This window comes from Lupinus angustifolius, chromosome LG01, assembly GCF_001865875.1.
Source record: "Lupinus angustifolius cultivar Tanjil chromosome LG01, LupAngTanjil_v1.0, whole genome shotgun sequence".
In the NCBI taxonomy this organism is placed as follows: Eukaryota; Viridiplantae; Streptophyta; class Magnoliopsida; order Fabales; family Fabaceae; genus Lupinus; species Lupinus angustifolius.
Window position 1 is genome coordinate 22,539,702 of NC_032009.1, and position 17,860 is coordinate 22,557,561.

General features: G+C 34.1%; 3 protein-coding genes across 3 annotated transcripts; 1 reads left to right on the forward strand and 2 right to left on the reverse strand.

Annotated features, from left to right (window-relative positions):
- On the reverse strand, nucleotides 2,326-4,358 carry LOC109356144 (peroxidase N-like). The gene is made up of 4 exons (XM_019599484.1): nucleotides 4,080-4,358; nucleotides 3,742-3,927; nucleotides 3,225-3,390; nucleotides 2,326-2,754 (listed from the first exon to the last, which is right to left on the reverse strand). Exons 1-4 carry the CDS (start codon nucleotides 4,296-4,298, stop codon nucleotides 2,333-2,335), a joined length of 993 nt encoding a protein of 330 aa, XP_019455029.1. The 5' UTR covers nucleotides 4,299-4,358; the 3' UTR covers nucleotides 2,326-2,332.
- Nucleotides 8,353-14,250, forward strand: LOC109356152 (U-box domain-containing protein 34-like). Its single transcript, XM_019599491.1, has 9 exons — nucleotides 8,353-8,615; nucleotides 9,528-9,649; nucleotides 9,832-9,947; nucleotides 10,351-10,478; nucleotides 10,623-10,918; nucleotides 10,986-11,087; nucleotides 11,854-12,282; nucleotides 12,846-13,592; nucleotides 13,700-14,250. Exons 1-9 carry the CDS (start codon nucleotides 8,432-8,434, stop codon nucleotides 13,889-13,891), a joined length of 2,316 nt encoding a protein of 771 aa, XP_019455036.1. The 5' UTR covers nucleotides 8,353-8,431; the 3' UTR covers nucleotides 13,892-14,250.
- LOC109356160 lies at nucleotides 14,516-17,006 on the reverse strand. Its single transcript, XM_019599497.1, has 5 exons — nucleotides 16,887-17,006; nucleotides 15,407-15,572; nucleotides 15,222-15,305; nucleotides 14,934-15,137; nucleotides 14,516-14,832 (listed from the first exon to the last, which is right to left on the reverse strand). The coding sequence occupies exons 1-5, from the start codon at nucleotides 16,935-16,937 to the stop codon at nucleotides 14,738-14,740; spliced, it is 600 nt and encodes a 199-aa protein (XP_019455042.1). The 5' UTR covers nucleotides 16,938-17,006; the 3' UTR covers nucleotides 14,516-14,737.

Here is a 17,860-nt window from a genome sequence, read left to right on the forward strand (position 1 = left end):
GTTGATGCTAAGTATTTCAAACGAGGAGAAGATACATGACCCAGACGAGAATGCCATAAATAAAACTTAGAAGAAGACAAATTCAAACGAAAAGATGATAAATCAACAGTAGGAGCTGCCACATGTGGAAGCTTCAGTTCATCCAAAATATAAAGCCCCCCTGTCTATGGCCTGTCCCAATCAGCCTATTCGATTGAGGATCCTGCACATAACAATGAGTTGAGGAAAATAAGATTGAGAAACCAGAATCACACAGTTGACTAACAGAAGCAAGACTTAAAGTGAGGTTAGGTATATAATAAACATCAGAGAGAGATAGTTTAGGTGTAGAAACAGAACCAACTCCTTCCAATAACATAGGAGTTCCATCAGCAGTCATAACAGATACACAGGACGACTTATGTACAGATGTAAAAGATTTAAAGTCAGATGACATATGATGGGACGCTCCAGAGTCAAGGATCCATATGGAGGATGATATACCTGATGAGCCAGCAGAAGACAGACCTACATTAGGAGAGACTGACATAGCATTGGGCTGAGATGCAAGAAACTTCTGAAATTGTTCTACCAGGTCAGACATGTTAGACCCAGAGTGAACCATCCCAGGGGTGGCAGATGGAGAAACAGCAGTAGCAGCAGCAACATTGGAAGATTGAGATGTGTGCTGAAAGTTCCTGTATTTCGACTGAGGTGGTTGATAAGGTTGCTCCTTCGTCAATAATTTTGGACATTGATCCTTCCAATGACCCTTTTCCTTATAGAAGCTACATTCATCATAATTGACTCTGCCTTGAGATTTTCCTTTCACAACAGGAGCAGCAAACACAGAGGGGCTTGGCAGAATCCCTTTGTCAACAATTCCCTTTTCAGAGTGGGACTTCAAACGAACTTCTTCAGCTAAAAGTTCATTAACAACAGAGTCAACAGATGGCAGAGGAGTGCGATGCAAAATGGAACCACGTAGGCCTTCAAAATCATTCCGAAGAGCCATCAAAAACTGTACTAAACGCTGTTGTTCCCGGCGATCAGTGTACGGTGTGAATGCTTGCAATTCTGCAGATTCAGTGAGTGCCAATTGGTCCCAAAGATTAGTCATAGCAGAATAAAACTCTTGGATGCTCATGCTATGTTGTTGGAGAGCTCGAATATCAATCTCTAACTGATATTGTTTTGCAAAATTGGACTGCACATACAATCGTTTAAGGTGCTCCCAAACCTGAGATGCTGAATCATATTTTGCAAGTTGAACACCAATAGATTGCGAAACAGAATTATTAATCCAAGTAATAATTTTCGAGTTATTCACTTCCCAAGTTTCTAACTCCTTTGCATAATTTTCAGTAGCACTATTTGTAGGTTTAACAAAAGTTCCAGAAACATATCCCCACATTCGTTTACCAATCAGAAAATTTCTCATCACATAACTCCAATATGCATAGTTGGAAGATCCATTTAGTTGCACACTAATGGATTGCAAAGAATCATCTCTTTCAGTTGCCATAACTAACAAGCACAACAGCAGGGAAATCGAAATGCAAAGGGAAAGAGAAACAGAAAACCTGAAAAATTCGCTCAACGAAAACTACGAATCTGAAACTGAGATCTCCGATCTGCGAAATGCGGAGGCTGATCTACCACTGAAAAGATGAAGAAAAGATGATGGAACCCATAAGCATGAACAGAAAGCTGTGGCCTTAGCAAACCTTGCTCTTGATACCATGTTAGATCAGCTGCATAGGAAGGAAGAGAGAAGGGAGAGGAGAAGAAGAAGAGAGAAGGGAGAGGAGAAATGCAAATGGAATTAATAATAGAGATAAGGCCAAAGGGCCAATACATAGGAAGTTAGGATTACTAATAACTAAAATACATTTAACAAAAGTAACTTAAGCTTAGCTTGTTTTGATTCTTACATTTAAAGACTTAGATAATTAGCTATTCACTTGCAAAACCAAATTAATTTCCTGAATGAGTTTGGTCATCCTTTATGAAACAGAAACTTTTATTTTCTGAAAATCAAGGTATGAAAAAATGAAGGCAAATAAACATTCAAATAGTATGCATGTAGTGAAATAGACATTGTTAATGGCGGTGAAAAATGTTATTGTGCACTATGCAGGTCTCCAACATTCACATATCTGGAAACAAGGTTGTTCTTAACATATTTCTTTATTTTTGTTTTCACTTTTTACTCTACAAAGTACTAACTTCCTTACAAGTCACAATATATATTACAACTAACATCATAACACCAACCTAATACACAAATATCATATAGCTTATCTTAATTAAGCTTATTCCATGTTTTTTTGCAAAGCCTAGATGTATATCACTATGAATTTATCACCCTGCAGTTACTCCTAATCTCTCCATTAGACCCAGTTTTTGGATTTATATTACCCATCTTGATCATAGAATTTGCAAAGTCTAATAAGAAAAGTCCACTATCATTGCTATAGCTTTGAACTAAAGGCTTAGAAGTTGAATTAGCAAGGTCACTAGAAAATAGAATCTGATCAGAACTCAGAAGGCCCTTTCCAATGAGCAAGTTCTTGAAGTAGTGGTTGTCAAATAAATCTGATGAGTTTCTATCAAGAACAGCAGTTACATTTCCATCTCCATTTTGAGGACACAGATTTTGCAAGTCACTGAGCATGGAAGTTTCTATTGTAATGTCTGGTGATCCTGTTCCTGAGAAGTTGAATAATCTATTGCTAAACAGTGCACACCTTGAACGCCCAATAGTATGTGCACCTTCACAAATAATTCAACCAATAAATTAGTTAAAAAACTATACTGATATACATAAAACCAAAAGATACTCGTTAGTCTTAGTTTCAGATCTTATCTCATATATTATCACAATTAATGAAAACATCTTAATTGAAAATTTTAAACATTGATTATTATTACTGCTTCTTGATTTATTATGATTGACCCGAGAAAACATGTTAAGCAAAATCTTAGACAACATATCTTAATTATTTGAGTTCATATTTCTACACATTTTTCTCTTACCTCACTTCACTTTCTATCTTTCTCATATCCTTTGTATCACAAAATCAATCGTATATATTATTTTCTCTCTTTATCTTCCTATATCTTTTAATTTCTCTACACCATTTTACACCCTTATTTTGGGTGAAAGATAAACATTTTCCTTAATATATTTAAGTTCACTTATAAAGAATAGAGGAGATGATGAAGTTAAGTATATTAATTACCTGATAAAGAAACAACGTCTGTGAGATTGAGACCAGCATTAGTAAACTTTGAAATGATTGTATCCAATGGATCAAATGGAGAAGGAAGCACAATATTTGCCAGTGTTCCATTTGAGATTGATCCATCTCTTCGTCCAAGAAGAACAGTCCATGAAGGACCACCACTCTACAAACATTACAGATTATATAATTATTTATGCTCAACAAAATTTCATCATTTCAGAAAGAAAAAAAGAGTTTATATATATATATATATATATATATATACTGCCACATATGTTGTAGGAACGTGATGGAATATTATTTTTTAACTATTTAATCACTCCATCTTAAGATCAGTGTATAAATATATAACTGAAGGATTTGTGGGTGCTTGGTTGCATGGAAATTAAAGTTAACCATAGGTTCCAACTTTGTGTAATTCCTTCTCATGCATATGTTCAATGAAATAAGTAAAATTAATCAAGAAAACAGTGTATAGGGTAAAGAGTTTATAGTTGGATTGGAGCATATTTACTAGGGAAACAGAATCTCTTGCAGCTATGGCTAATATATCAGCACAAGAGACAACTCCACTGCATGAATTCTCCACAGAACTTTTGATTGTATCTACAACATCAAATCCCCTCACAGAGTTCACGTTAGGAAGAGCTAACTTTTCACCATCATCACCACCATCTAGTAGTATTGATCCATCACAACCCTGATGATATATCAATGACAATGAATCAAAAATAGAAAAATAATGAATATTTAAAATCTTTAACTGATATAATATGTTTTCATTTGTGTATGACACGATTTAGGACATAGTTTAGGATAACAGATCCTTGTTTACTGACTAATGAAACTTACATTCACAAAGCAATCATGAAAGTGAAGACGAAGCAAAGAAGCCCCCATTCGCATCTCATTGATTAAAGCTTTTTTAACCTCTTTCCTTACAATTTGGGTAAGGTTAGGACACGTTGACTTATAGAAATCTGATGTTAATTGGGACCTCACTACCAAAACCAACAGGAACATATTGGTTAGGCCAAAGTAATATCTGCTAGAGCTACTTGATCTCTTCATTATTGTTACTTTGCAAGGTTTAACTCTAAGACAAGCTAAGATGCAAAGTATAGTAAAAGCTACACACGGATGGGTTTTGAAAACCTAGCTAAAGGCTTAATTTATAGACAGATGATGAGAGAGATATTAGTATTATATATTTCCCATTGAAACACCACTTGACTAAATTTGCTTCTTAGTGCTGGTGACCTAGTGTTTTGTTTGACTGAATTCAACACTTCAATAAGAAAATATATCCGTTAAGATTTAAAATTCCTTTCCTTAAGAACTTTTTAGGGCACGCACTTAAGTCGGACTTATGCATTTACATCAATTACCCTCACAATGATGTAATAAAAGTAACAGTGTAGTTTGCTGTGTTGCAAATTAAAGTATGGATGTTGAAATCCATATCAGTTCTTAATTCGAATATGTTAGAAGTAGATGAATCCTTAGGTCTAATGTTTTATGATTTTAAGTTAACATTTGGTGTAAAATTCTCTTTTTGACTCATTTGCATATCTAATTTACTCTAGGCTCTTTAACCTAACATGATATTGTATTAAAACTTTAAAAATATGGAGAATTCTTCAATATGATCGTACTTGTATGAGAGTATTGATGCATTTTCAACACGGACCATTGATTTGTATAAGTTTAATAAAAAAGCAAGTATAAATACACTTAAATCAATTGTCAATATTGAAAATGGACCTATATGCTGTACTATGAATTTGTTTGATGCATTAAGTAATTCGATTTAAAAGTACACCAGTTAATTTCCGAGGTTGTGGGTTCGAGTCCCACCATCAACAAAAATGGGAGTTATAAGGATGGTTTGATGGTAGGGTGTAGGAGGTTGAGGATGAAGTCTCATCTACAACAAAATACTAACATATTAACAACTAACATACTAACAATTTCCGATCAAAAAAAATTCCGACTATTTGTTTATTGATAGGTTATTTGTGAGTATATTATTAAGATGAGAAGCACAAACTACTTATTTACACCCCAAAATTTAATTGAAAACACAAACTCCATCTCCAATTTGAACATTTTCTCTGAAGTTCATGAATCATGAGTCAGTACACAACCAGGGATATATAAATATATAACGCTTCAATTTGTCTTACTTATATTACAAGTTGCACATGCATGAATTAAGATTCTTTCACGATGATATTTTAATGACCAACAATTTTCTTAATATTATACCCATGCATGGTGGTGCTTGGTCATGAAGTTCCATTGATTAGCTTATGATTATAGTAACTTCATATCACAGTCCAATCAGAACTATTCTTGATGGGGTGGCAAGTGGCAACGGACACATATGCTAGAAGCACTATATATGCTACAAACTTGTCTTTATTATCAATATTCAACGGACACATTTGCCATATATACATACCCACTTTCAGAAGAACATCACTTTTACCTCTTCAAGATAATAAATAAATAAACCCTAGCAGGTTGAAGACAAATAGGAATTCCATTAAGATGGACATATATTTTATACAACGCATGGTATAAACTGTTGTGTTTATTCAATCGTGAAGTCCCACATTGAATGCAAGATGAGAGAATGAGGAAAACAATTTATGGATAGAAAAAGTTCATAAAATTAACGCCTTAAGGTTTTGGTTCAAGACGTGTTGTTTCACTTATGGCTCTCTACTCTTCCGATAACCTGATAACAATGAAACTCCCGGTGGTTGGAGGCTTGTGATCGCAGTCTCATCCAACATAAACTATACAAGCTTGCGTTCATGTTAAGCTTGCACTTGCAGACTTGATAAAAAGTATAGCCTTGACATGTGCTAAAAATGAGGATGAAATTCTTAATTATATAAGCTTGAATAGAATAATGCAGCCACCAATAAAGCTGCACTTACATTAGGTTGCATTAAAATGGAATAATGGATAATGAAACAACCGCGCATGCATAGTGCCTTGATTACAAATAACAATAAAAGTGACCATGATATAGGAATCCACTGAATATTTGTTGGCCTTAAAGCTAGTATCGCACTTAACTTTTGAGAATGGTATGAGAAGAGATAAACTCCAAAGCTCTCAAATACGTGATGCAATCTTCTTTGCTTTTGTTTCACTTACATGGGTCAATTTAACATGCATGGTAATAGCACCACGTAACTCAGAAGATATAGTTGATAACTGCTACAACAAACCCAACCTGAAGCTTAGTGCAACAGTTTTGAATTGTAACTTTAAAAACAATGTATTTTCAGGTATAGTTAACATTAATAATGTTTTATATTATTATCTTGAAAAATATTGCAATATATATCCCAGTTCTAGGTATGAAGATTCTCTCCATCCCCTCGTGTAATAGTTAGTATTTTTTAAACAATAATTAATTTATGAGTGTGATATTTATGTACTATTAATAAAAAAAATTATATATATCTAATAGATGATGTGAGACTTATTTCCCACCACGGCATTAGACAAAAAATATTACATTTAACCTATGACTAAAGAACATTTTTTTATCTCAACACCAATTGACAATGAAAGAGATATTCATTATTCTTTTATAACAATAATTAAATATGCACAATGAATAATACATGGTTTGTAAAAAATTCTTACACTATTCATTCATACATATTTTTCTCTTACTGTATTATTTTATCTTGTATATAAACTACCTTAACAAATGAAGGAATGGAAAGGATCAGACAACTATCTTTTTTTTAAACAATTATCTTTTTATGTATGAGTTTTCTTAACTTTATGAGAGTGAGAATAAAAATAAAAGATGAATAAGTTTTATTGAGAAATTAAAGATATTAAACTTCTAGTTTTTTTAATAGATGGTTTTGAAAAGAAAAAAAACTTATCTATTCATGAGGAGAACAATATGATTAAATTTCTGAATATTTAGACATAAAAGCTCCCAATCATGTTAAGTTTCAACTCTTCCAAAAAAAAAACATAAGCCATTAAATGTATGTACATAGTATGAAGATCTCTTGTACCTATTCGTATCTTCAATAATATACCAAACCAATCAAAATATGTTATTTAATTGGAAAAAAAATTATAAAAAACATAAATTAATATTTTATATTATTTTAACAAATACTATTGGTTAGAAACATAAAGATAAATGTTTTTTAAGACAGAGGATCTTGTTTGGTATATAATGATTATTTGTGTATCTAACATCAACAATGATGATTGAGGAGGAATCTTAGCAGGGTAATGAAATTTTGTAGTAATAAGTAGCTATTGGTTAGAGGAACCAATAATTGGTCAGATTCAACTGGGAATTTGCTTTAAGAACATTCCATGAAATTCTTGCCTCCCGTTTTTGTTTAATGGACAATGGGAAGTAATGTTTATGCCTCTTAAATCTTAATTGTTAAAAGGAAAAAATTACACATATTTACTTTTTAATATTATTGAGCTGTCATGAATTGTTGTCTTCATCAACGGTAGAGTTAATTGTATTCCAAAGATTTAACAATTTCTCTTATAATTGTAATTTAATTTCTAATACATCTAACTCAACCTAAAAGTAGCACCACAGTTATTTAAGTCTCGTAAGCATTAACTCAACTATATTCTTATTTCGTGTGTTCCATTTATAAGACTAAACATTTTGAATGTAAATTCGTTCAAACTCCTGTGTTAAAAATAAGTAGAGATGGTTCAATCCCAAAAATTATTGGATTTACAACATTACTTTCCTATATAATAATTATCTTCACATTTTATTTAGAGAAAATGATGCATACAAAAATATTCTAAGAATATTCTTAGGCTGCATCATTGATCGTTAATCTATAATGTTACCCTCTCTTTTATTTATTGTTGGATGTTTAATATGGATAAGGTAAACAAGTCGAAAGAGAAATCACTTGTCCTAAAAAACCATATTTTTTTTGTCTCTATACAATTAAATCACATCAATTAATGTACTCCAGTTTTATAATTTTTTTATTTAATTAAATGATACATTATAATTGTTGGGGACAATGGAGAATCTCGATTGAAATAAGTTGACCCATGAATATTTATTCATTAAACCAAAGGCGTGAAGGACCAAATAAAGGAAGTAATAGAAGCAAGCAAGTTCTAGTTGACCCACCAACTCACACCATTCTCAATCATATACAAAAATGTCAACCTCCCTCGCCGCCGGCGGCGGACTCAGAACACTTGCCGTCGCCGTTACTAGTGGCTCCGGCACCGGTAGGGGTAGCTGTCGAGCCGTAGATTGGGCGGTCGAGAATCTCTTGCCTCAAGCTGATAGGTTCATCTTAGTCCACGTCATCCCTGCGATCACTTCAATTCCAACCCCAAGTACGTTTTCTTATTATTTCAATCATTCACTACTTTCCTTCTCTGAAACTTATATAAAATAGTAATTTCTAAGCATCATTGTTATCTTTATGAATAAGCTTTTTCCCCCTTATCAATTAGAAATTACAAAAATTGGATTAACTGGGAACTTAAATTTTCCACGGTTAGGAGTAGAGTAGTAGTGTACATTTGTGGATGAACGGTTTGGTCGGACTAGAGGTCCGGATATGAGTTCTTCTCGTATCTAGAGGGAGGTTGACTTGGACTGGCTGATGGAGGTACATGAAAAGGTTGTCCGAAGATGAAGTCAATATAAAGTATATTGGTGGTAGGAAGCAGATAGTATATTTTAGATTAGAGAATAAGTAATGAGGGGATAGTGATGAATAGAGATATTTCCTATTGGAGGAGATCCTTATTTATCGTGGTTGAGATGGATGAGTAGGTATGGAGGATACTGTTGGCCTGTCCGACCATTATGGCCTGTCGAGGGCTGCTTTTCCCATCTCAGGCGGGTTTGGCAGGTCTATACTTTGTGCATAGTTGACTTATTGCTTGTGACAGGTCTGATAGCTGCATCTCAGGCCTGTCTTTGTCTTGTTGTTAGAAGGGTAGGTGGGATTGTAGGTGGTATGACAGTGCATTGTTGGCGGCATGTCAGGCGGAGGTGGTCCCAAACACGGCCTAGTGAGTCCAGTCAATGAGCCTGAGAAGTCCCTCAACTAGCCGTACCCGGACCTTGGTCGTTTGGGAGAGAGGACAAATCCGGGCAGGTGAAATATTCTGATGACCGGGATAGAACAAGTAGTTAGTACCTTTTTGGTGTAATATGTGTGATTAACTGCAGATGATGATTTTAAATTTTTGATAACTGAAATGCATTGGTGTTGTTTTGGGATTTCGAATTCACAGGTGGAGAATATATTCCTATTTCGGAAGCAGATAACGATGTGCTTGCAACTTACATGCATGATGTGAAACAAAGATCTGAAGAAATCTTTGTTCCATTCAAGAAACTCTGCAAAATAAACACTGTAAGTTTCTTTTTCTTCTCCCTAAGTACCAAAACAACCAAGACTTAATTTCACTAGGTGGGATCAACTATAGCCTACATGGATTGAATGATACCAAAATGCTCTATCATGATATCATTCATGTATGATTACTTGATAGTATATTACAATTAAACTCATAAATTAATCTGGAAATGTTATAGGTGGAAACCTTGCTTCTAGAAGATGACAATCCTGCTAATGCACTTCTTAGCTTTATCTCGGAGTCTGGGATCCAAATGTTAGTGATGGGCTCTTACTCCTCAAATTTTATAACAAGGTACGTGTTTCTTAATATTAAACTCATCAAAGCATACATGTCTCATTCAGTCATTCTTTTGCTATTCATCCCTGCATACCAATCTTACAGTAATTTAATGGGTCTCTCTTAAAACTCAAATGATATTTTTATTATGATATGCCCATGAGCTTTTATATAATGGATCAACTTGATTTAACTTCCGTTTGTATATATATATCATGTAATTGCATTTTTGCAATCAGGTGTTTGGCACTTGCATGCTAAATCTGTCTCTAATACCAAAAAATTCATTGAAACTATGAAGATCGTGAAATTAGTTTTCAAAAACAATTCACCAAAGAAAGAGAACAGACTGTGAAGAATTTCAGAACAGTGCCTCTTTTGGTTGCTTCTCCTGAATTTCAGTTTTTCTTTTGTCCAGGAAGCTAAAAGGACCAGGGATACCAACAACTGTTCTAAGATGTGCACCTGACAGCTGTGATGTATATCTTATAGCTCGAGATAGAATTATATCGAAGCTGTCCGATTCTTCAGCTTCAGCTTCTTATGGTATGTTGAAGTTTTGGCATTTTGATTAAGATCTTCATGTCTACAGCTGATTCCTTATTCATTTGTTATCATTCTTTCGATAGAGTGAATAAAATCTTTGTAAAACTTGTCAAGTTTCTAATTTTCTTAATTTCCCCCTTACAGAGACTAGTTCAAGGTACTCAATGTCTACTCAAATGAATAAAGGAGAAAATGGCGCTGGCATTGGTAGCGAAGCATCTAGATTTAACTCATCCTCAGCAGAACCTGAAAGTCCAAAAAATTTCAAGTTTTTGTCAATATCAGCTCGTAGTTACATCGGTCTTCAGATATCTAGTCGTAGGAGTTCTTTTGAAAATCATACTAGAAATGAAGAACAAAATCTAGAAAATTGTGATGATGATTTTGAAACTTTTAGCCTCCACTCATTTGATTCCATAGCTTCTGTACAACGTGAACAGGTAGTTTCTTTTCTTTCTTTCCTTTTTAGGAACAGCAGTGGTATTGATGTGATGCGTACTTATGCAGTTAGCCGTGCAAGAAGAAGTGGAACGTCTACAGCTGGAGTTGCAGAATACTGTTGCAATGTACAAACAAGCATGTGAAGAGTTGGTTCATGCTCAAAGCAAGGTGAGATTATGGTTTCTCTTTTGTTCATAGAAGGGATCAGGTTCAGGGGATTACATCATTACATGTCTGTGTTACAGTGTATCTAATTCAGCTATACTCTTTCCTGTTTTTTTTTCATCGCCAAAGTTGGTACCTGCAAAAAGTATAAAAAAGGGTGGTCCAATGCACGAGGCTCCCACTGAAAATAATTTGTTAGTAGAAATTACAAATGATTTCTCTCAACTCTTAAGAAGATATTCTACTGCTTACTAGTTATTTATGTATAAATTTTGAATAACTAAAATCTGACCAACAATCTTAAAATCATCCAAATTCAATAATAAAAAATCAAATTGGTTGTCATCTTATTCAAACATTAAGCTCATGCACTTTTTTTAAGAAGTTGATGATTCAAAAATTAGTTTTAAAAGCTATAGCTATGTTGGCTTTATTGTGCTGCAGTAGCTAAAAAGAGTTGCTAAAACTATATTTAGAGCTTGCAGTTCACATTAGTTATGCCAGAGGGTGATCCTCGATGCAACGGTAAGGTTGCTCCCCTTGTGATGTGGAAGTCATGAATTCAAATCCTAGAAATAACCTCTCCGCTTGTGAGAGTAAGATTGCATACATCTACCCTTCCCAGACCCCACTGGGTGGGAGTTCTGTGCACCGGGCTGCCATTTTTTTAGTTCACATTAGTTATGCCCCAATAAGAGTAACTTATGTCTTTAAGTCTTCAAGACATGCTTTGGCTCTTTTTACATTCAATGCATGTCTTCACTTGCAGGCCCTTTTACTCTCTTCTGAATCTCTTGAAGAAGCTAAAAGAGTAAATGATTCCCTGAAAAGAGAGGAGACCTTGAGAAAGATTGCTGCTGAAGAGAATACAAAGTATTTAAAAGTCATGAAGGAGCTTGAGGAGGCAAAAGAAATGTTTGCCAAAGAGTCATATGAAAGACAGTTGGCTGAACTTAATGTTGCAAGAGAATTCATAGAAAAGCGGAGAATAGTGGATACATTGCTCTCAAATGATAGGAGATACAGAAAGTACACTATAGATGAAATCCAGATAGCGACAGACTTCTTCTCCGAGGACTTGATAATTGGTGAAGGAGGGTACGGGAAAGTTTACAAGTGCACTCTGGATCACACACCAGTAGCTGTAAAGGTTTTGCACTACGATGCAATGAACAAGAAAGAAGAATTTCTTATAGAGGTTTTGCTTGTGCTCTGTTTATTCTTCCTTTAGAAGTTATTAACATGAGCGGAAGTTTCTGAGACATTGAACTCTCTAAATCGTCATGTCTATCTGACGGAGTTCTTCATAAATATTTTAAAAGTTCTAAAGCATGAACTGCCTTATAAACATTAGAAATGCAACATCGAGACCCAATTACTTTGGGAATTTTTAAAATCGACTATAGTACTATCCCCACAGGAAATTTTAATTTATGAAAAAGTTACTAATCAGAATTCAGAACAGCTAATCCTTCGATGATCTAGCTTCATCAGGATTTATTCTTGTTTCTCTCTCTCACTTGTAGGCTGCAGTTCCCCTTATCTGAAACCTTGCAGATTTAAAAGTTATTAAAGTTTCAAGCTCATGCTCATTTTTCAATGGTTTCTAATTACAAGTTTTTTCAAATGTCTTAGTGGAAAGGAGCTTGGTTGTTGCTGTTTAATTTAATATTTGAATGTTGCAATAACAACAGAAAGCTAATACGTAATATTCAAATGTCTAAACTTGTGCTCCTTCCTGTTCTCTTCTGTTTCTTTCAGGTTGAGATTCTTAGTCAGCTACACCATCCAAATATGGTTTTGTTACTTGGAGGATGTCCTGAGAAGGGTTGTCTTGTTTATGAATACATGGAAAATGGTAGTCTTGAAGATTATCTTTTCAGCAAGGGAAAAGCACCTCTGCCTTGGTATGTTAGATTCCATATAGCTTTTGAAATGGCTTGTGGGCTCTCATTCTTGCATAACGCCAAGCCAGAGCCTATTGTTCATCGAGATATGAAACCTGGCAATATCTTGTTAGACAGAAATTACGTGAGCAAAATTTCAGATGTAGGACTGGCTAAACTCCTTGAAGATGTTGTGCCTGACAATGTCACAGAGTACAGAGAATCGGTGATTGCTGGAACTATACACTACATGGATCCAGAGTATCAGAGGACTGGCACCCTCCGACCAAAATCAGATGTATATGCTTTTGGAGTCATAACTCTCCAATTGTTAACTGGTCGCCATGCACGAGGAGTTATTATGACCGTAGAAGATGCAATTATAAAAGGTTCCTTCCGTGATATTTTAGATAGATCAGCTGGAGATTGGCCACTGGAAGAGGCAGCAGAGTTGGCCCAAATCGCCCTTAGATGCGTTGAACTTAGATGCAGAGATAGACCAGAACTTGACACTGAAGTTCTTCCCGTGCTCAAAAGACTTTCTGATGTGACAAATGCTAGTGCAAGAGTAGGAATAAATAGCAGAGGCACACCAAGCCAGTATTATTGTCCAATCCTTCAGGTAAAAACCTGCAATTATCTGATTAATGATTAGTGTGTTTTGATATCTGTGTTACACATCATTTCAGATTTATGTTTACATTCTTGGCTGACTAATAAGTAATACAGGAAATAATGGATGATCCACATATTGCTGCGGATGGTTTTACTTATGAATACAGAGCAATCAAGGCATGGCTCAGCAAACACAATGTATCACCCGTGACAAAGCGCAAACTCCAGCATTCTATGTTGACTCCAAACCAAACTTTACGTTCTGCCATTCAGGAGTGGAAATCAGGAGTGACTTCATTTGATTAGAAGGCATTTGAAAGATTATTAGATTGCTGGCAACTCAAACAACCTTTACACTTTGCCCATTGAGAATTCCTCACTGCTAATCTTTGATCACTTCTACATGCACCATGAAAACTGTCAACAGTTTGGTTTGCCAATAGGTTTGTAAAACAATTTTGGAAATTTAAGTAAAGCATCTCTTAAATAGAATAATATTATTAAAAGAGAAAAAAGAAGTTGTATATATACTTTGTTAAGCCGTTGTTTGAATTGTATTTAAGTCCAGTTATAGACAGATATGTGCTGGACAAGAATTTTCGTGCATTATAGATGAAATATTAGCAGTTAAGATATTAATGTACAGTGAGACAATGTTCCATTATGTATAGAAACGTGTACAAGTTTAATGATCACAAACTTTTATATGCTTCATGTAATGAAATTAACTACAGTGCTACTGAGGAAGTTTTGTAATTTATTGTGACATTTAAAGCTTTATAACATAACATTATTCTTATGATAGTTTAAGGTATTTTATACTTACAAGTTTGAACCCCATTCACTATATAAGCTTAATTGAAACGCATTAACTATTCATCAGTCTATCAAACTAGCCCCATGTTCCCTTTTTACACAGCCAGTAGCAGCTTTTGGTGAAAAATCACTTTCCATAATCTTGTTTCTTTCAACATTATTTCTCATTATCCATGTTCCATTAAGCCTCACACAGATATAATATAAGCCAATAGCATTTTGAAAGTGCCACTAAATCTGCCTAGCAGGCTACTTTGCTAAGGCTTACTAGCTATAATCCCTTAAGCCTTTACATATAAGCAATCATATATACATCTATTTCTGCCTAGAGCATCATCAGTCATCTATTTGTGTAAACTCTAGAGCATTTGCATCGGGATCGCGTGTAAAGATTGCTGGTCTTCCAGAACGGCTAAGTGTGTAAGGGATACCTACAACGTAGCAAAACACAGAAAAAATGCCATTTAAAAAGCTGCAATGCAAACCATGGAGCACTGCTACAAATATGTTATTTAAAGAAGGGGAGGAGTACCAGCTTTATCAAGGATTGCTTTCAATTTGGAAACATCGCGAATTGCAATACAAGTATGACGATCACGACCTCCATGTTGAGGTCGTCCTGTTAAAGGGTCTGGATTCGGAAGCTCCATCAAATGAATCATCTCAGAGCCTACCCACAACCAAGCACCCTTGTATGGAAGCTTATCGTGTGGTCTTGCTTCGTTTATCTTGAGGCCTGAATTTCATTGAATTTAGTTATTCAAATACTTCCTTCTTGTTAAACACAATTAACACAGCATTAGTTCAAAAACTGCCATACCTAGAATGTTTTGATAAAAGTCAAGTGATCTTTCTAGATTCTCACATAAAATTCCAACATGGTGAACACTAACAACACCATAATCTGAAAAGGAACAGCAAGATTAAAATCACTACAAAAAGGAACGGATAAACAAAAGCAACTCTAAAACAAATTGATAAAGCAGAAAATGAACAATAACATACCAATTTCTTCGTTGATAGAGACCGATTCATTGTCAAGAACACCCCCTTCAACAGCCACTTGAGTTTTTACTGTCATGTTGGGAACATGAAATCTCACATTTCTTGTACTGGCATGATAATATTTGGATGGCAGGTTTGTGAAGGGCGAAAAGCTGACATAATTAAACTATAAGAAAAGAGAGTCAACAAACAAGAGAATTAAGATTAGGCATCAGAAATGATAAAGCATGTTATATGACATACTGCAAAATGTCAATTAACCAGCTTCACTGCAAAGAAAATAAGAAAGTGCTGATATTCAGTTCGGATCTACTTGACAGTTACATGATTTGGAGATCCTTGATTGGTGTTTTTTTTTTTCATTTTGATTGAGAAATGCCACCAAAAAAATTTGAGTGCCTTTGGTTTCTTTCATTGACAGACACTTGAGGGAATTTACCTCCACCAACAAAAGCGACATAAGAAACAAACGCGGCGGGTAGAGGGATTTTAGGTGCTCCCAAATAGCAGCTGCTTATTATTTTTTACCAATCTTTCTGAATGGCAGCATTCAAATATCAAAGAAATTACACTTTTTTGCCCCTCCTAGTTCTTTAGGGTCTGTTTGCAAGTTGAGTTTTGGAGGGAAAGAGAAAGGGAAGGCTTCAGAGCCATCTCACAGTGTATTTCATGGCTCTCAAACCTTCCATTTCCCTCCAAAACTCAACTCGAAAACAGGCCCTTAATGGACAATGGACAATGGACAATGATCAAGTTTACCATGAAGAACATAGAGTAAAAACAATATTAAGCATAACAAAAGGACCATCAAGGTGTAAGGGATAAGAGGGACCAGAGAGAATAAATCACACTGACAAACAAGTTTCCATTAGGGTATTTCCATAAACAATAAAATACAAGTAGTAAAACACAATCATATTCTAGTCATGACATTTCCTAAGCAATTCTAAGAACTCCTAATAAGCTACATATTAATTTAAGACAGCTAAACTCCATGAGTAGCTAATGCATTAGGAATCATTAGATTTGCACCTTGCAAAATGCTTCAATAGGTTACTCACCAGAAATATGTAAATAAAAATATGCTTCCTGAGTTGCACAGAAGATAAAATATTTAGCAGGTGATGAATTAAAATACAATCAACCAACTTGATTAGGAAAAAAGAACTTAGAAACAAACACACCATCACCCAAGTCTGCTAACCTCGCAGTAAAAACACAACAACAACCGAGTCTTAATCCACTAAATGAGTCGACTACCTAGATCCAACGATGTCATAATATTCTATTTTAAGTCATGTTTATTAACAAAACATTGATATATATTCTAACATAAACATGAATTAAACTTAAAAGTACTTATGATGAATATTAGATGACCAAAATTTCAAAGTTGTAAGCATGGTGCACAAGCATAGGGATATGGGTTGACCCAAGTAAGATGAGATTGGTAAAGAAACAGGGTGAATTTCAAAATCACCTTTTGCTGAAGAGGAGAGATAAAGGAAGGTACTTTGAGAAGGGACGCCATGGCAAAATGTTTGATCGTATCGATAGGCCAAAATCACAAGCCACTCAATATATTCAGTAATGAGTGGACGTTATAAATTCCAAACATGATGCAGTAGGGGTATATTAAGAGTTTAAAATAAAGTTTTTTCAACCTATTACTTTTTGTTTGAGAGTCAATAATAATTAATAAAATAAATCAATGTGGATAATTGTAAGAATGTTAATCTTCAATGTATCTAGAATATTAAATTCTTTTTTCAATGGATGATTGATTTTCAATGTTAACTTGATTTACTAAGTTTGGTTCACAAAAACAAACAAAAAAATGAAGGAAAGAAAAATTGAGAAGAGAAAAAGAACACAAAGAAAATGTAATAATTTGTTAGTTGTTTGATACATGAAAATTAAAAATAAATGAAGAAATAAATGATAAAAAATAAATAAGAATATAAATTTTGGAATAAGTGGATCCCACTCATTGAAAAATAATATAAAATGTGAATGTTTGCTTGAAAATTAGAAGTTGTAATTAAATTAATTGCATAAGTTTTATTGTTCGACACTATATATTAACAAATTATTGAAATATATACATTCTAACTAAAAGTTAGAGTTTTAATTTTAAATCTGAATTAGAAATCTTAATTAAGAAAAAACAGTTTCTAAAAAATACATATATAAAAGTTATACTTAATTCTTGGATTATAAATATTATATTACTCATAATTTATCTTAAATTATAACACTAGTATTTTCTTAAAAACATTTATATATAATAATCTCTAAAAAAACATTTGAATAAGAAATTTTAAAATCAATATAAAAAACATTCAAACTCAGCAATTTTTTGTGTTTAACTCATCCACCTTCATCTTTTGTTGTCATTTTCTTCTCCTCCTTTTAAGTTTTAACAATATAATGTATCTTTGTGTGAGCATTGAG